This window comes from Neofelis nebulosa, chromosome 9 (assembly GCF_028018385.1).
Source record: "Neofelis nebulosa isolate mNeoNeb1 chromosome 9, mNeoNeb1.pri, whole genome shotgun sequence".
NCBI classification, from domain to species: domain Eukaryota; kingdom Metazoa; phylum Chordata; class Mammalia; order Carnivora; family Felidae; genus Neofelis; species Neofelis nebulosa.
Window position 1 is genome coordinate 113298099 of NC_080790.1, and position 19321 is coordinate 113317419.

The 19321-nt window shown below is 52.5% G+C and overlaps 1 protein-coding gene across 4 annotated transcripts; it reads left to right on the forward strand.

Annotated features, from left to right (window-relative positions):
• The first annotated feature begins 58 nt into the window (after positions 1–58).
• Positions 59–19071, forward strand: SDCBP2 (syndecan binding protein 2). 4 transcript variants are annotated; one of them, XM_058685144.1, is made up of 9 exons: positions 59–682; positions 8539–8611; positions 9269–9323; positions 10013–10113; positions 14958–15116; positions 15703–15878; positions 15956–16097; positions 18243–18334; positions 18574–19071. In XM_058685144.1, the coding sequence occupies exons 2-9, from the start codon at positions 8558–8560 to the stop codon at positions 18626–18628; spliced, it is 834 nt and encodes a 277-aa protein (XP_058541127.1). In that variant the 5' UTR covers positions 59–682; positions 8539–8557; the 3' UTR covers positions 18629–19071. The 4 variants fall into 4 exon arrangements, with proteins under 4 accessions (XP_058541127.1, XP_058541125.1, XP_058541126.1 ...); XM_058685142.1 differs by having other exon boundaries at positions 64–682; positions 15956–16127; XM_058685143.1 differs by lacking the exon at positions 59–682 and adding an exon at positions 4631–5119 and having other exon boundaries at positions 15956–16127.
• Positions 19072–19321: the final 250 nt, after the last annotated feature.

Genomic DNA, 19321 nt, shown 5'->3' on the forward strand with positions numbered 1-19321 from the left:
ATGCATATCCGCTTTTCAAAAAAAAAAAAAAAAAAAAAAAAAAACCCGAAAACCAAACACAAGATCAGAATCACAACATTGATTTTTCAATATCTTGCCAGTGTCTCAGGAACATTTCCTTGCTGTCTTCCCTTAAATGACATTAACAGCTTTGTGACCTTCTGAAAGCATGGATGTGTTTAACCAGACCCCAGGGATGGGCATTTGGGATTTCCGGATTTCCCTGTGATAAGCAGTGTGGTGATGGGACCTCAATGCCTAGTTTATTATAACACATTCCTAGAGGGGAAACGCTGGGTCACAACGTATGGCCATTTTTTAAGACCCCGGATACCCATCAAACCGTCCTCATGTTCAGCAGGACGGGACGTCCAATCCGATTCAATTTCCTCAAGGCCCAGAAGTCTTGGTTCCTACCCCTCCCAACAGCAGCTGTGTGCCCCTGACCCCGCCTCCACATCTGCACTAAGGCCCAAGCCATGCTCTGGGCCTTGTGACCTGCCTGGTTCACGGGGCTCTTACCTGGGTCCACCCGGCTGAGTCAGCTGACAGGGGGCGGGGCGGGCACCACCCTTCCCAGAGCCAGAACCTGGCTGGGACAAGGGCCACCACCCTCCAGGGAGGGGAACAGACTCTCTTGGCAGTAGCCGGAAAAGGACGTTCGGCAGCATCTGGCCGGCAGGTAAGAGAGGGGGCCTGTACTGACTGGGACCGAGTCAGGCTTGCTTTCTCGCTATCCTGACCCTCCTGGGTTCCCAGGCAGCTTCCTTTCAAGGTGCCTCCCTCTGGGAGCACAATGTGAACTGGCGTCTCCTTCTCTGACCCCAGCCCTGGGTCAGTTCGAGGGCCCAGTGATCTTTATCCAGACACCGTGAGGGCTGCGGGCTCCTTCTGACGGCCTGTGCCAGTGTTCGAGATGGGACCGCCCCCCGCACTCTGTTCCTTGAAGTGCGCTTTTGGAAGGCCAGGCAAAGAGTGGGTTTCCACAAGGCACTGGGAGTGCAGGCCTCGGTTTCTGTTATTTGTTTTCTCTGTCTGAAGCGGTTTCTAGCAACTTCCCTACCACGGCAAGGAAAAAGCTGCTGGGGAGCTGGGCCAGTGGCCTGACCTTCTCAGAACTGGTTTCTTCCTGTGGAGACTGGAAACCTCTCCCCCCACCCCACACACACACCGTCGGGAGAACTGAATGAGCTCATGGCCGTGAGGGGAGAGTCTGTGCCCTCTGCACAGCACAGTCTCAGAAAATGGTGCTTCAGACGAGGCTGCCACACTGGCTCGTTACCTGGGGCGGCCCAAACTAAAACAATTCTTTTTTGTTTTTACCTAGTTTTTCTTTGTCTAAAAATGTTGATTTCCAAACCAGTAACGATTCTGACAGCACCATCGCTGCTTACCGGGGCTCCCTGCGTCCACCCCTGCCCCTCTGGTCTGTTCTCCAAACGTCGACAAGAGGGGGGCCTGTTAAAATTTAAGTTGGACCATGTCCCTCTGCTGCTCAACGTTCTCCAGTGGCTCCCATCTCAGCAGAGTAAATGCCAAATCCTGGGGAACTGGCCTGCTCACTCCTCCTGTGACCTCTTCATCACTGCTCCCCCTCCGAACGATGGACTCCAGTCTCACTAGCCAGATGACCTCAAAACAACAGGCATGCCCACCTCAGGGCTGCCGCCGCAGTGGCCATGCCCTCCACCTCGTCACTCTTCCTGCTCTTCCCTACCCCTTTAGGCTTTTACACAAGTCACTTGTCACCCCCACCTGGCAGTGAGGCCCTTCTGGACACTCCACCCTCCATCCTGCGTTATCTTTCTCCCCATCACTTCCTACCACAGCAAACACACTTATCCAGCTAGAAAGAAACCCTCCTCAAGGACAGATTTTCCTTTTGCTCCCTGCCTCAGTACCTAGAACAGCCCAAGGACGTAGCTACTCAGTAAAGGTCCTGAATGAATAGCTAATGATGACTGCATGCCCTTTACGTGCCAAGTGCACTCCATACAGATCTCTCTTTTTAAGGATCTTTAATTTTTTTTTTTTTAACATTTATTTATTTTTGAGACACAGAGCGCAAGCAGGGGAGGGGCAGAGAGAGGGAGACACTGAATCCGAAGCAGGTTCCAGGCTTGGAGCTTGTCAGCACAGAGCCCGACGCGGGGCTCGAACTCACAGACTGCGAGATCATGACCCGAGCCGAAGTCGGACGCTTAACCGACCGAGCCACCCAGGCGCCCCTCTTTTTAAGGATCTTTACGTCCCCACGACAACTCTGTGATGCAAGTACTGTCACCCTGTTACCTGTATCACAAAAGGACACTCAAAAGGGACTTGTCCGTGCTTATTTGCACCAGCGAGAGGCAGCAGTCCGAATCCAGTCCTGCCTGCCTCCCAGGATTTGCTCCTGCTCTGCCTCTCCGGGGCCTGCATTTGGGAGCACCTGCATTCCCTGTAGACGTTCACAGCTTTTCTCCAGCATGTGGTACAGCCCTGAGGGGGAGGAGAGTACCTGCTGGTGGCCTAGCAACAGCCTCTTCCTTTCTAACTCCCCACTTCCCTGGGCTAATCTGGCCTTCTAGGAGCTATTCCTCTGACACTAACCCACGCTTCCCTCCCGCACACACTGTCTTCTGAAGGGTGGATGAGCTGTCCACAGGAACAAGTAGGAGTCCTGTAGTTTCAGCCGGTTGGAACAAGGTGTGCCAAAGGAGTGTTCTCATCCCAAAGTCCAAAGATGGAAGCTGACGCCCTTGTCAGCCCTCTTGATCTCCAAGGAGCTGACTGCTGGACTGTTGTGGGTGGTGGTATTGCTTATATCCAAAAAAAGCACAGAAACTCAGGGATGGAAATTCTGTGAAGTGCAGGGGGAAGGAAAATTCCTTTGAGAGAGATGGGTTATTTTCCTTTCAGAGGAGCCAATTAATTGCAGGAAGCCGGTACTGAACTGAGCACTGTCAGATCGTAGGAGGCAGCCTTTCAATCTACCTCATCAGGGCACTGGTTTGTTGTGTTTTGGGTTTTTTTTGTTTTTTTTTTTTTCCTCCCTTTCTAGGCCCAGGGTTTCTCTTCAAAGGACTTTTTTTGGCTTTCTCTTCCCCCTCTGTCTTTTCCATTCCTTTAAGAAACAGTAGCTGGATGCCTGCTGTGTGCCAGGCACTGGGGAGGGAGATAGGCAAATACAGCACAGCACAAATCCAATCCAGGAGGGAGGGAGGAAAGAGGGAAGGGAGGGAGGTAGGAAGTTGGTTCAAGAGGGTGGAAGTGGAGTGTGCTACTCCAGGGATAGGGAGGCCCAGACCTAAGGGTCCAGCTGCCTTCCAGATCTTTATTACCTCATTTTTTCCTAGCTTTGCTGCCCTCTACAGCTGGCTACCAAATCCATTTCGTGGCCTGAGCCAGAAATCTGGTGTGAGTTCACCTCAGCTTCTGTGCTTGGGAGCCATACCCAACTCCTGCCCTCAGGATAAATCTCTAAATTTCAACGTGGAATTCACATCTCCATGACCTGACTCTTGTTACCTTCTGCAGTCACACCTCCTCACTTTCCACACTCACCCTGCATTTCATTCATTCCAGACTGCCTTCTGATACTAAAACTCACTCTGCTAGTTCATGCCTCCATGCCTTCTCAGGTGCTGTTCCCTGTCTTGAATGCCATTCATGCCTTCTCCCTCCCCCTTGTTCCTCTGGTGAACTTCAATTCTAAACTTTCTGATCCCTCAATTCTAAGCTTTCCCCCAAATCCCCCCACACGCACAGAATTAGGCAAACCTCTCTTCTCTAGACCAAAGAATCTCATAGTCACCTATTCATCATTCATCCCAAACCATCGGGCTTTCCTGGTTGCCTTAGCCTTTTGTCCTGCATCCCATAAGCCAAACTGCCCGAATCCCTTATAAGAAGCAGTGGGTCCAATTCGGCTGTGGGAAGTGATCTGCCCGGCCAAGCACAAACCCCTATCCTGGGTAGGGGGGCTCACTCAGCCACTATCGGGTGGGATCCCAGGGTGAATCTGCGTAGGGGTGGGGGGACACCTGCAGCTAAGCACCTGGTCAGAAGTCAGCGCCAGGCAAGGAAAAAACAAAACAAAACAAATAAACGGCGAGAGAAAGAGTGGGAGGGCCGACGATGTCACAACAGGTAGGAAATACTCGAGAACTGCTTCGGCAGCCTTGGCGAACAAGAGGGACCTTCTTCTCCAGCAACAGGCAGCGAGGAGCGGGGAGCGCGGAGCGCAGGAGTGTCTTTACCCTTCTTCCCTCCCACAGCTGCCTTAGAACAGAATCTTCTCAGCAGGAAACGGATCAACCGCCTCCTCCCTCCTCTGGAGGCCGTGAATGGCCCTCTGGAATCAGCGGCGTGGGGTACGCGCGCTCCTTTTAAAGCTCGATTTGAGCCGCGCAGCCTCCAGTCCAGTAAAGAGGGGTCAAGGGGCCCGATCGAGCCTTCCCATCCCTTCCTCTGCAGCTTTACCTGATTTCTTTTTGTGGGTGCTGGCGCCAGCCATGAGCACCTGGATAAGGCGAGAGGCCGGCTGGATTCTAGCAACCCAGCCAGCTTACCACCCGCGCAGAGAGAGAGAGAAGACTGCCATTTTCCACCCCGCTACCGCGGGGCAATCTGGGAGCCATCGCGAGCGGCGCGCGGGCCTGGGTGGGTGAGGCGCATGCGTTCTAGATGCGGCAGCGAGCCCTCGCGGCCTGGCGGGGTCTCTGCGCAGGCGCGGTAGCCCACAGCGGCCGCGAGACGTCGCTTCCGGTCCGGTTTGAAGCGAATGGTGCAGCCGCCTTCGAGTAGTTTGGAGATGTTTGAGCGGTGTGACAGATTGCGAAACTGAGGCTGGGGTGAAGAACAGTCCCTCGCGACCAGCGGGGCCTTCACCCGTCCCCGGTGCGTGGAGTTTGTGCCTACCTGCGGAAGTCGGGGAAATTGAGTCTGAGAGAGGTGGCGGATTCGTCCGGAACGGTGGTTCCCCGGGGGTGAAAAAAAATCAGTATGATGCCCTGTATTTGTTATAAAGGCGACACACGGGCAATGAAAGTAATTTATAGTAAAAGACTATGCACCTCACTTTGTAAAGGCTGGAACTGGATTACACCAGGTGATGCTTGTGCCTAACGTAAAATGAGTAAGTTTGGACTTAAGACAGTGTTCACCTGAATTTTGCCGACAGTTTGTATTTGACTTCTCGAGTCAAAGGCTAGATATTTGTATACAAATGTGTAATTCGGATGACAGCCACAATGCAGGCACACATGGGTGTGTTCTGGTGACTCACCGGTGGTGAGGACTGACACTGATTTTCCAAAATGGTGAACAAAACAGAGTACGACCTCCCTTGATTAGCCTGGTATATGCATTTCTGGATAACATATCGCATATTAAAACCAGGAAAAAACTCACTGTATTTTTTTTTAAGTTTTTATTTTTGAGACAGCAAGTGGGGGAGGGGCAGGGAGAGAGAGAGAATCCCAAGCAGGCTCTGCACTGTCAGCCTAAAGCCTGATGTGGGGCTTGAACTCACAAACCCCTGAGATCATGACCTGAGCCGAAATCAAGAGTCGGTCACCTAACCAACTGAGCCACTCGGGCCCGCCAAAACTCATCGTATCTGTATATAAGATAGGTTGCAAGCAGGCTTTTTTGCCCACATGAAGGTTTGGAAGGACACTGGGAAAATTGCACAGGATGGAGGACAGTTTTTTATGGTGAACCATTCTGTGCCTTACAAGAGGTCCAGGTGTCTGCTCGCTGTGTCTTAAATGTTATTAGTGTCCCCTCAGTCTTGTGACACCCCAAATCCCCACACAAATTTCCAATCTGTTCTTGGAAAACCACTGAGTTATTCAAATAACAGTTTTTGCCACCATGCATGTGTGGTGGGGAGGCACAGTGTGGTGAACAGACACAGCCCCTGCCCTCGTGAGGCGGGGTCTAGTATGAGAAAATACCCAGATGTTAATCATGTAATATTATAAATAGCTTGATGATAGAGGCAGCACAGGTCAGGGTTAGGAACACATGGAGACCCAGCCAACTAGCAGGGGGTCCGATGGCCTGAAAAAGACAACCTAAGAAACAGCATTGGAGCTAAGCCTTTAAAGACCACCACATAGGGGCGCCTGGGTGGCGCAGTCAGTTAAGCGTCCGACTTCAGCCAGGTCACGATCTCGCGGTCCGTGAGTTCGAGCCCCGCGTCAGGCTCTGGGCTGATGGCTCAGAGCCTGGAGCCTGTTTCCGATTCTGTGTCTCCCTCTCTCTCTGACCCTCCCCCGTTCATGCTCTGTCTCTCTCTGTCCCAAAAATAAAATTAAAAACGTTGAAAAAAAAAAAAAAAGACCACCACATAGCAAAGGGTGGTGTGCCAAGCAGAGGGACCAGGACGACTAAAACAGGCCCAGGGTCCCCGGCACGCCGTAGATACCCAAATGCTGTCAGTGGATAGAGGGATGATTGAATGAGACCCAGCCTATTTGCTGGCTAGGAGCCATTCCCCGCTGTATCATAAACTGTTCAAGGTTGGGGGAATAGCTGCTTCTCGGTTCTGCCCAGAGCCCAAAACTGAGGTGGGGCTCGCAGAAGGTGGCAGTGGCGAAGGTCCCAGACGCAGAGAAAGTGTTGTGTGGTCCTGGCCTGGGGGTGACTTCCAGGAAGTGGATCTCCAATTCTGCTCTCCCAGAGGGCAGCCGCTAAAAATATAACTGCTGTGCTGCTTCAGTGTTAGAAAAAGCAGGGCAGGGTTGGCCTTTTACTTTCATATCTGCTCTTCATGCATGATCCTGGAAACAGTGACTTTCTGACAGATGGTACCTGCTGAGGACTGTCCCAAGATAAAAATCTCCCCGAGTGTGTGCAGGGGAAGGCCACAGACAAAGGGGTCTGTTCCCCCAGTGGGTCTAAAGGGGTTCAGAGCCAGTCTCCCTCTCCCCCTGGGACAATCTCTGTTCCTTTTGAGGGTATCATTTCTGCTCCAAAGACTAGACTAGGGCAAGGGTCTGGAGGAGCCTGCCCTCAGGAGCCAAGCAGGAAGTGTAAATTGCCAGCTGGAAACTTTGGGAACGAAGAATACACAGGCAGCCCCGTCTAAGAGGCAGAGATTGCAATGCGGCCTGGACTGGGTGTTGCCATGCACGATCTCTGCTCTCGCGTTGCCAGCTGTTTTTGATTTTTTTTTCAATACAAATTAGAAGTGAAGAATCTTATTTTCCCAGACTTTAAAAGGTCGGCACTAGCTCAAACTTGAAAAAACAAAAAACGAGACTGAGAGGTGAGCGAAACATATTTGGGACCCCTGGTCTTCATGTCCATCCTAGGAAGGTGGCGTCATCAGGACATCAGAACAGCTGTACACAGTAAAGGGGTGGCGGGGGTGGTCACAGGAACTGAGTGGGCTGTGTGCCAGGGGTGATGGGACACCAGTCCCGCCTGCCCAGGTGCAAATCCTCTGGGCATCTTCCCTGAGTGACCCACAGGGGCCAAGGTCATCCTCATCCATCACTGCTCCTTCTCCTTCTGCACCTGCTGCCTTGACCCTTCACGCACACCATTCCTTCTAATTTGCCATCAAATCCCTTCTCTCCCGCATCCCACCCCTAAGCCCCAGGCTGTTGTGCAGACCTCCCCACCTTCCCGCCTCTCCCCAGGGGCTACGACATCTGCCAGTGGGCCTTGCCTCCTCTCTAGTTGTTCTCCACATGCAGCCAATAGGCCTTCCGCATGAGCCTGGGATGTCTTACCCTTGCTTCAAGCCCCCTGGTGGCTCCCCACTGCTCTCAGTGTCTAGTCCACATTCCCTGAAGTGGCCCACATGGACTTCTGATTCCTCCAGAGGTTGGAACTGGTAGCTCACAGGCCAGATGCAAACAGATTTTATTTGACCTTGCAGAGTACTTCATACATTCAAATTGGGCTACTGCCTAAATGCAAAACTCAAGACACTGCATTTCATGAGATCGGAGGTTTACAAGGAGAAGAGTGGAAGCCCAGGCTAAGATTAAGGCTGGAAATGGGTGGTATACAGTAGGAGCTCAAATGCCCAGAGATGAAGAGGGGTGTGGAGGGTGAGGGAGGGATTCTCAAGTACCCTGTTGCCTTTCTGTTGTAACTAAGACCCCACCTACTTTAACACTGGACTGAATTCTGTGTAGCTGTGGGATGGTGTTGTGCACACCCCTAACAAAGGCCAGGTATGCAGACGGTACTCGCTATGAACCTGCCAGATTGAACTTGGATCCTGAGTGATCAGACCTCATAAGCCCACCTGACCTTCGAGACATGACTGGGAAGGACTTGGCCCCTAGTCCTCCTCTTCCTGGCCAATATAGCCCAGAGTCAGGTGAACATGTTGGGATGGAATTTTGCAAGGGTGGCGATCACGGGCTTGGGAACAAAACAGACTTGGGTTCAAACTCAGCTCCCCCATCTCTAAAACGGGGACAATGCCTTCCCGATGATCTTTCTCATCCTGAGAGTCCTGAGTGTCACACATGGATGGGAGGTAGATGCCCATGCTTCCTGTCACCCCTCCTCACCCTCTGTGCCTTGTAGAGTGTTCCAAGGAGCAGCCATGTCCACGCTGTACCCATCTCTGGAGGACCTAAAGATGGACCAAGCCATTCAGGTAAGCCACCGGGCGCGTGTTAGCCTAGGCCCCCTGATGGGGCCTTTGTGACTGCCCCAAGGTAAGTAAGGGAGGCTTGCTTGTCTTGGAAGGCGTTGTGTGTTGAGGGCCCCTGGGCATGCAGGTCGCCACTGTAGGGCCTGCTGGTGGACAGGTGTCCAGAGGTTAAGGGAATGGAGTTACAGCAGGAATGGAAAAGTCCAAGCAGCTGCAGCAGACAGGCCTCTCTTGTGCCCACTGTGTCCCAGTGCTTCCTCCAATTGGGTACAGGTAGACTCCATACTGTAGACAGGCTTCCAGAGTAAACCCCAGGGGTCTGGTGTTTTGCCAGCTCATCCACAGAAGCTCCTCTTCTTTCTATCCACCTGTGGTTCCAGTGGGTTTTGGGAATTTGGGACTTCTTGACTGAGAATTCGGTTGGGAGGGGCCTCAGTTGTTCTGGCTGTCCCAGGTAGTACGTGGGACCTGACAGTTGGCGGGTCACAGGCTGTGAGGAGAACCTCCCCCAGAAACAGGAACACCTAGAGAGACCGCATCTACATACCTCCCAGGTTCATGGACACCCCACTTTAGGCCCACCAGCATAACCAATGCCCTGACCCTCAGCCTCAGGGAGCCCCAGGCCACAGCTGACCAGTGCTCCCCACCTGTCCCCAGGCCCAGGCCAGAGCTGCGCCCAGGATGCCCGCCCTGCCAGTCTCCCAGCCTTCAGGTGAGTGAGCAGGGCAGGGGTGTTCCTGACTGACAGTGACCTCTTGTGGCCACTTCCAGGCACTTGCCTCTTGTCTGTCGCTGTGCTGTGGGCTTCCTGCACATTTACTCCCACCAGAACCCTTTGAGGGGGACCCGAAGGCCACTAACTCCCCTGATTTGGGGCTACCTTCTGTGGCTGAGTGAGGAGACCAAGATGTTTGTGGTGGTCCTTTGAGTCGTTGGTGGAAGTCGTGATTTAGGTCCTGTAGCAGCTCAGTTGACTTCAGGCCACTCTCTCCCTCCTGGCCACCATGCGGTTTCCCTGGAGCTGCCCTGGGGTCCCACACCGGCCTCCCACAGCCCCCACAGCCCGTGGATTTCCTAGAAGCTGGGGTGTCATAGCCCCAGCACCACCCCTGCATCGGATGTCCAGCTAGTGCCAAAGGAAGTCCATTGAGTTGAACAGCAAAGTGATCTATGAGGGATTCTGTGTCCCAGGCTGCTCCTGGGGAGACCCCTGCCCCTCAGCCCTTCTGAGGGGAGAACCCACATTACCAGCAAGTGTTCTGTGCATTCTTGGAAGTAAAAAGCATCCCCAGGCCCTGTTTCTTAATACAAACGAGTGACCACATGGGAGGCAGGCAGGTGTGGCCAAGCTCACACTCTTGAGTAACACCTTTCCTCTTCCTTTCCTTCCTTTCCCGTCAGTTTTGTACCCAAGCCTGGCGGAATTGGAAAATTATATGGGTCTTTCCCTCTCCAGCCAAGAAGTCCAGCAGAACCTGCTTCAGATTCCAGAAGGTGCTAGTGTAGGTATTTGTCTCTTGCCTAATGTCGGCACAGAATCTCCCAACTCTTCCTCCTTGTTGGTCTGGCATTCAAACCGACTGGAATCTCCTCTTCCCCAGCATGCCTGTGGCTCTGTTTCTTGATAGCACTTTTCATTTTGAACCATTATTAAAAGTGCTGTGGGGTTTCCTGCAGACCTGGGTGCTAGAGGGCCACTGCCTGCCCTTTGACCTGTGGCTTCAGGCTGCTGGCCTGAGCCCGCTGGATGAGAAGGGAGGGCAGGGCATTAAACCCAGCCCAAGCCTGCAGGCTTCGAATGAAGGAGCTGCCTGTGCCTTGAGAGCAGGTGCATGGACGGCAGAGCCGAGGGGCAAGTAGCTGGTCACCCAGCTCCGGTCCCCAAATAAACCATAATGCTTGCTTGATTCCTTCTCTCCATGGTTTTAGGGAGCAAGAGAAACCTTGACACAGAAATGTTCACTCCTGAAAATAGGTTCACTTAGAGACTCAGTCCTCACTGAAACCCCCTCCCAAGGAGCTCCAGCATCTCCTTGGGCCTTGGTCAGTGTGCTTGTCTGCCGTCCATCCCTGAACTGGTGGAAGTCAGTGGCAGAACCATGATGGGAACCGCTGCGGCCACACACACAGCCACTGGCGAATGAGGGCCTCATGGGAGAAAACCCATAAGGATGAGGGCATGTGGGGCCCTGAGCAAAACTGATGACACCTGGGTGTTTCTGCCCAGTGACCCTTGACAGTCATGCTGTGAAGTACAGACATGAAGCAAGGAAAGTCATGTTCTATAAACTTCAGTTTGAAGCCTTTGATTTGATTCCTCTCTGTTACCAGTAATTAGGACACGAGTGTGTTTCACCTAAATATTGATAAAAATATGACAAATGAATTCATTTTTCTAATTTTTTAAAACTTTTAATCTTTATTGTTTTTATTTAAAAAAGGCTTTTTTTAATGTCTTTATTTATTTTTGAGACAGAGAGAGACGGAGCATGAGCAGAGGAGGGGCAGAGAGAGGGGGAGACACAGAATCCGAAGCAGGCTCCAGGCTCCGAGCTGTCGGCACAGAGCTCCAAGCGGGGCTCGAACTCACAGACTGTGAGATCATGACCTGAGCTGAAGTCAGACGCCCAACCAACTGAGCCACCCAGGCTCCCCTAAAACTTTGTATCTTTAAATAATCATAGATTCATGGGAAGTCACAAAGATAGCACAGAGAAGGGTACAGAAGATTGTACCCTCCCTCCAGTTTTCCCAGTGGTTATGTGGGAAGTGGCTGCATAACTACAGGGTAAAGAAAGGGGGTCTTTTGTGTTGCTACAGTGAGTGTCTGCAGTGGGATGTCACTGTTATCACCTGCATAGATAGACTCATGTAAGTACCAGTGCAGCTGAGGCACAGACTATTTCATCATCACAAAGGTCTCCCTTGGGCTGACCCTTCATAATCATGCCCACCTTCTCCCCCTCACCATCCCTCATCCCTGGCTGCCACTAGTCTGTCTTCTGCCTCGATAATTTTGTTTCAGAATGTTATATAAATGGAATCCTTTCCAGATTGGTTTTTTCCACTCAGTATAATGCCCTTGAAATGTTTCCAGGTTATTGACTGTATTAATAGCTCATCCCATTTTACTTATTTGTTTTTATTTCTTTATTTCTTTTAATTTTCTTAATGTTTATTTATTTTTGAGAGACAAAGACAGAGCACAAGCAGGGGAGGGGCAGAAGGAGAGAGGGAGATACAGAGTCCGAAGCAGGCTCCAGGCTCCGAGCTGTCAGCACAGATCCCAATGCCGAGCTCGAACCCATTGAACTATGAGATCATGACCTGAGCCGAAGTCGGATGCTTAACCGACTGACCCACCCAGGCGCCCCTGTTTTTATTTTTTAAAATGTTTGTTTATTTTGAGAGAGAGAGAGAGCATGTATGTGTGTATGAGCAGAGGAGGGGCAGAGAGAGAGGGAAAGAGAGAATCCTAAGCAGGCTCTGAGTTGTCAGCATGGAGCCCCACATGGGGCTTGATCTGATAAACCTGTGAGATCATGACCTGAGCCGAAGTCAAGAGTCAGATGCTTAACTGACTGAGCCACCCAGGCTCCCCTGTTTGCTTTTATTTCATTTCATTTCATTTTAATTCCAGTGTAGTTAATTTACAGCGTGATATTAGTTCCAGGTATACACTACAGTGATTCAACAGGCAGTTCCATATACATCACCCTGTGCTCATCATGACAAGTGTACTCCTTCATCCCCATCACCTATACCCCTGCCCCCCACCCACCTCCCCTAGTTCACCCTATTTTGTTGCTGAGTAGTATTCCACGGTATGGAGGTACTGAGGTTTGTTTAACCCACTGAGGGTCGTTTTAGTGGTTTCCAGTGTGGGGCTATTACAGACTAAGTTATCGTGGGTATTTGTGTACAGTTTTTTGTGCAGACATACGTTTTCCTTTCTCTGGGATAAATGTCCGGCAGTGCAGTTGCTAGGGTATATGATAAGTGCATGTTTACATTAAAAAAAATTTTTTTTTTACTGTTTATTCATTTTTGAAAGACAGAGAGAGACAGAGCACAAGCAGGGGTGGGGTGGAGAGAGAGGGGGACACAGAATCCAAAGCAGGTTCCAGGCTCTGAGCTGTCAGCACAGAGCCCGACACGGGGCTTAGAACTCATGAGCCGTGAGATCATGACCTGAGCCGAAGCCGGATGCTCAACCGACTGAGCCACCCAGGCGCCCCTATAAGTGCATGTTTACATTTTTATTTATTTATTTATTTTTATTTTTTTAATGTTTATTTATTTTTGAGACAGAGACAGAGCATGAACGGGGGAGGGTCAGAGAGAGGGAGACACAGAATCTGAAACAGGCTCCAGGCTCTGAGCTGTCAGCACAGAGCCCGACGCGGGGCTCGAACTCACGGACCGCGAGATCATGACCTGAGCCAAAGTCGGACGCTTAACCGACTGAGCCACCCAAGCGCCCTATGTTTACATTTTTATTTTTTTTTATTTTTATTTATTTTTTTTTTTTCAACGTTTTTTATTTATTTTTGGGACAGAGAGAGACAGAGCATGAACGGGGGAGGGGCAGAGAGAGAGGAAGACACAGAATCGGAAACAGGCTCCAGGCTCCGAGCCATCAGCCCAGAGCCTGACGCGGGGCTCGAACTCACGGACCGCGAGATCGTGACCTGGCTGAAGTCGGACGCTTAACCGACTGCGCCACCCAGGCGCCCCTGTTTACATTTTTAAAAGAAACTTCTAAACTATCTTGAGAGTGACCGTAGTGGCTGTACCATTTTATTTTCCTGCCAGCAACACGTGTCACTCCGGCTCTTCCTCACCAGCATCATCACTGATTTTAGCTGTTATGACAGGTGTGCAGTGATGTCTCATCGCGGTCTTAGTTTGCATTTCCTTGATGGCTCATGATGCTCAACATCTTTTCCTGTGCTGTTTATAAGCCGTAAATTCTTTTCAGTAAAATGCTGTTCGTAGGTTTTGTTCATTTTCCTCAATGGATTGTTCGTTTTTTTAAGTCCAGTTTGGAGAGCGCTTTATTCTAGAGTCCTTCGTCAGACATGTCATTTGTAAAAATTTTCTCTTAAATGTAGCTTCTCTTTTCAAGCTATTAAAAGGATCTCTAGCAGAACAAAAGTTTTTTAATTTTGATGATGTTCAATTTATGGATTTTTTTTTTCTTTCGTTGATCAGGCCTTTCTGGTCTATCTAAATTTTAGTTAATTTTTGTGTAAGGTGTGAGGCTTAGGTCAGTGTTCATATTTTTGTTCTTCTGATCCATGAGTAGAAAATACCTTTCCATTTACTTAGATCTGCTTTGATATGTTTTATCAGTCATTTCTTGGTTTTTGTTTTCAGTATACAATTCTTACATATGTTTTGTTGGATCTGCTCCTGTTTTTTATTTTTGAGTGATTATAGTTGGTATTGTACTTTTTAAAAAGTTTTTATTTATTTTGAGAGAGAGACAGCACGAGTGGGGGAGGGGCAGGGAGAGAGGGAGATAGAGAGAAACCCAAGCCCTGATATGGGGCTCGAACTCATGAAACTGTGAGATCATGACCTGAGCCAAAACCAAGAGTTAGACGCTCAACTGACTGAACCACCTAGGCGCTCCTAGGCGCATGAGTTTCCATGCGTTCACTGTTAGTATATAAAAAATACAGTTGATTTTTGTGTGTTGATCTCGTATCCTGTGACTTTTCTGAACTCAGTGATGAGTTCTAGGAGTTTATTTGTAGATTCCTGGGAATTTCCTAGTAGACCAACATAGCATTTGCAAATAGGGACCATTTTATTTCTTTTCCAATCTGTATGCCTTCATTTCCTTTTCTTGCCTTATTCTTCTGGCCAGTTGTTCGAGTACCGTATTTAACAGTAGTGGTGAGAGTGGGCATCCGGCCTGGTTCTGGGCCTAGGGGGAAAGCGTTCATTTTTATACTTTTTGCTTAAATTTTTTTCAAGACAAAAACCAAATTGAGCCTCCCCCCACCCCCACCCCCCGTTGCTCACTATTTGCTGTGAAATTTTCTTTTATTTTTAGGTGGATTTTAAAGGGGTCCTCTCCTGATGCCAATGTACCTTGCAAAATGAGGGTCCCCTTTCTGTATACTCATCCTCTCTCTGTCTCTCGTCATTTCCCTGGCTGTTTTTCAGCGGTGTAGACTTTGACGCCCCCTAGTGGCTTCATGGAGCCATGTCCCCTAGCGGCCCCCACAGAGGAGTGTGGTCTGGGGATAGGATAGGGCCCAGGGACCACTACATCTTCCTTTCCCCATCCTTACGAGGCCCCAGGGGTCGGCTGACCCCACCCTGGTGTGTGCAGATGGTGGGCTCTGGCCCCTTGCTGGGCCAGCTGGTGGCACCGGTGTCTGGGAACAGCCAAGGTGCGCGGCGTGCAGAGATCAAGCCTGGAATGCGCGAGATCCACCTGTGCAAGGACGAGCGTGGCAAGACGGGCCTGCGGCTAAAGGCCATCGACCAGGTAGGGCTGGGGGCTGGGCAGGAGAGAAGGGGGCATCCCCGAATATATCAGCCACCGGCCCAAGATGGGGCAGCGCGGGCCCTGTCCGCGGTAAGGAAGGTACAGAGCAGGCAGGGGAGCCGAGGCACACCCAACCCCAAGCCCAGGCTCTTCCTCTCAGTCTCCATCCTGCAAGGCCCTAGGGCTGACACTGGGCTCCAGCAGCAGGGACCCTCCACCTGCCCCTCCTGGGCTCCTGCTACTCAGAGCCTCCCGCCCTCCCTCCCCTCCATCACAGGGATCTGGCTTCCAGGCAGCTGTCTGTAGACAGTGGAATCCAGGGGTGCCGATGCCATCACAAGAAGCCATGCGGTCCGGGGGTTGGGGGTAGAGCCTCCAGCCAGGGTTGAAAGCTGCTCCCTGGCTACGCGGCCTGGAGCGTTTCTTCCCCAGGAAAGTGTTTCCCCAGGAAAATTGCTGCCCTGCCCACGCAGAGCTGTGGTCCCCGTGCCCCGTAGCTCCTAGGCGGTCAGGAGGAGAACAGCAGCACAGGGACCTGGGCACAGACCGGGCCGGGGAGCTGACCGTGGAGCCCCGCCTCCCCCAGGGGCTCTTTGTGCAGCTGGTGAAGGCCAACAGCCCTGCGTCTCTCGTGGGGCTGCGCTTTGGAGATCAGATCCTGCAGATTGATGGGTGTGACTGTGCCGGCTGGAGCACAGACAGAGCCCACCGGGTGTTGAAGAGGGCATCGGCCGAGAAGATCGTCATGGTCGTTCGGGACAGGTGAGTGGCCTGGCCCCCGGAGCCTCTCTGTCTGCCCCCAGCCGCGTCCCAGGCAGCTCATTGTCTCTGCCCGCCAGGCCGTTCCAGCGGACCGTCACCATGCACAAGGACAGCACGGGCCACGTTGGCTTCGTCATCAAGAAGGGAAAGGTCGTCTCTGTGGTCAGAGGAAGCTCCGCAGCCCGCAACGGGCTCCTCACCAACCACTCCGTGTGCGAGGTGAACGGGCAGAACGTCATCGGGCTGAAGGTGGGCCACACGGGACCGGAGGGGCTGGGAGGTTGCCGGGTGGAGGGGAGGCTTGTGTCTGTGGGCAGGCTGCTGCCCCGTCCGAGCCTCCGTTTCCTCATCCTGAGGTTGCTGCGAGGGTTCAGTGAGACAAGGAAGGTAGAGCTCTGAGCACAGTGCCAGGCGCGGGCTAAGTGCTCAGTAAATATTCCTGTTGTCACTACCACGTGGAGGCCAGAGGAGAGGCAGAAGGAGGGGCAAGAGGGCACGTGCAGGACAGGACGCCGGGCTGGGCAGCTGCTTGCGGGGCACCTCCCCCCTCGGCACATCTGCTTGCACACTGGCTCACGGTCGGTAATAGGAATGCTTTAGAAAATGACTGTCCGGAAATACACTCTGACCTCTGTTCATCTTTTGAGGGTGTGTGTGTGGTGAGTTTCATCTTTAAAAAGCAAGGAGGGCTGCCTGGCTGCCTCTGTCGGTTAAGTGTCTGACTCTTGATTTCGGTTGAGGTCATGATCTCACGGTTTGCAAGATTGAGCCCAGGTTGGGCTCTGCACTGGCAGGATGGAGCCTGCTTGGGATGCGTTCTCTCTCTCTCTCTCTCTCTCTCTCTCTCTCTCTCTCCCACACACACACACACTTCCCCCACTTGTGCTCTCTTTCTCTCTCTAAAAAAATCACTTTAAAAAGCAAGAAGGAGCAGGGGTCTAGGGTCTAGTGGACACGGACTGAGGGGTGGGCACCTTCAGGGAACAGACCACAGAGATGGCGAGTCATGTGGCTTGAACAGGTCACCCTGAATAGTGGTTTGATCCTGACTCACTGCACCTCGACCGAGAGCAGTTCTGTCGCAGGTGTGATTTAGAGTGAGGGTCCCTTCCTCACCCGAGGCCAGAGCTCCAACCTGCCTAAGCCCCCGCCCCCGGCAGAAGTGGCCTGAGCAGCGGCTTCTCACTCCACAGCGGGCACAAGCTTTTCAGCCCGTTCTCGGCCCCTGTCAAGGGCCGTCGTCAGGCCATCCCGTCCCTTATGTGCTTTCCACGCTTGACAGTCTCCCCCCTTCTTTGGAGGCTTGCGCTCTTGGCTCATAAGCATTGTGGCCAGGAAGTTCTTCCTGATGTGGGTCTAAGATGCCCCCCACTGCGTATTCTCCCCTCCCTTGGGGGTCAGGCCTTATGCCCCCAAAATTGACTACACCAGTAAGGATTGCGAGTGGCCGTTGCTCTCGGGTCCTAGAGAATCCACTCCTTTCCAGGCCTTCCAGTTCTTTGATCTTCACTATTCTGGAGAACAGTCAGTCTAAAATGTGCGGCAAATTCTTCCTCGCCAGAGGCTCAAGGCATCGTCATGAACTTGTTAGTTATCCTGGCAGACCATGGTGCTGGTTGCTCTGAGGACTGGGTCTGTTTCCTGAAGGGCCCCAGGTCGCTATGCTTTTTGAGATGGTTTGCTTCTCAAAGCTGATCTAGTTCCACCCTGTCACTGTCACCAGTCCGATCTCACACGTCTTCTCCACTTGTCCCGCGACACCTAAGCGCACAGCCAGGTTCGATGTATGTGAAAGGTCAGCGGTCTCAGAGTAAGAGCCGAAGCTCTTCTGTGGCCGTAGCTTTAGAGTTTGATCTATCTGGCCCGCTTTGCATGGAGGCTTGTCCTTTCTTGTTCTCCATGGTCTGAATGGTATCTGTAGGCCTTTCTCTTTTTACTGGTCAACCGGATGTAAGAGGAAGAGGTCCCACGAGGGCTCGGCTCAGCTGGCTGGCTGCCAGGAGCCCACTGGGTGGACAGGTGCACCTAATGGTTCCTGCGCATGGTAATTTTCCTTGTGCTTTGGGGCCAGAACCTGAGTGTGACTGCGTCAGGGAGATGGGATAGAAAATGTGGCTCTGGGAGCTCTCTGGTGGGAGGGGCGAGCAGTGCTGACACCCTGGTATGTTCGGGCCCACAGGACTGGCCTTCAGGGTGAGGGTGGGCAGGGGTCCTCAGGTCAGCGGGCCTGCGTTCTTGCTCAGGCCCGGGCCTGTCCTGGGTGTCTGCCTGGGAGTCTCACCTAGAGGCAGCAGGTCCTCCGGCTGGGGCCGCGCTGACCCTTCCTCTGCCCCTGGGGTGACTGCTCACTCACCTCCTCCCCAGGACAAAGAGGTCACAGAGATTCTGGCCACGGCCGGGAGCGTTGTCACCTTGACCATCATCCCCACCGTGATCTACGAGCACATGGTCAAAAAGTAAGGCTGCCCCCCTCCTGCCTGCCCCCTCACCCCCCTGCCCACAGCCATACCAACCTCCTCAGCCTCCACAAGGCTCCCGGCCTGCCCTCCCCTGCCCTCCCTTCCAGGGAGCTAGTGGCTTCTGGCGATTTGAAAGTCTCAGAAATGGAAATAAAGGACCCGGTGGGGGATGTATGGGCTAGTGGGGAGGAGAAGGTGCTGCCGGTTTGGGCGACTGTCATTGTTGCTGTATCTAGGTTGTCCCCGACCCTGCTCCACCACACCATGGACCACTCGATCCCAGATGCCTGACGCCAGGGGAGGGCAGCGCAGCCCTCCCACCCTTCTGCAGGGGAGAGCAGCGTCCTGCATCCTCCGGGTTCCAGGGGCCTGCTGCCGGGGGCGGGGCCGTCTGGAGGGGGCGTGTTCCACGCAGGGTCACGTGGGGCGGCCACCGATACCGGGCCTCTGCTGAGCCTCCGACTCTGAGCTGGACTGAGGCCCACAGGCGGGGATTCTCTGTGTGGGTTTAGATGCCGGACACGTAGGCAGGTCGGCGCAACACTTCTTAAAGTTGCAGCTGGGGCTTTTGCAAGATTTTCACCTCCACCAGAGACACAGTTCCACGTTTTGAGAGAACAGAACTACATTCTTTGAGAGGATTTTTTCTTTTTCCTGTACTTGCCGTGTGTCACAAACTGGCCAGAGTCCTAATCCTTCACTTCTTTTGAATAAAGATTTCATTTTGAACAGAAGCCCTTCTTCAAAAGTAATTGAAAATTCCAGAATCCTTGGTCCCGTGACCCACCAGGCCTGGTTTTCTTCTAAGCAGTGGTGAGACCGCCGCTTTTTCAAGACACACAGGTCTCTGAGAGCCTGCCACCGTCACGTGCTGCCTGCTGGTCCGAGGCAGGGGTGACTGGAGCCAGGGAGCGGTGCGGGGCTCTGGAGGAGGGGCACCGGCTTCAGAGCACCCCTGCTCAGCCTGTGTCTGCATCTGCCGAG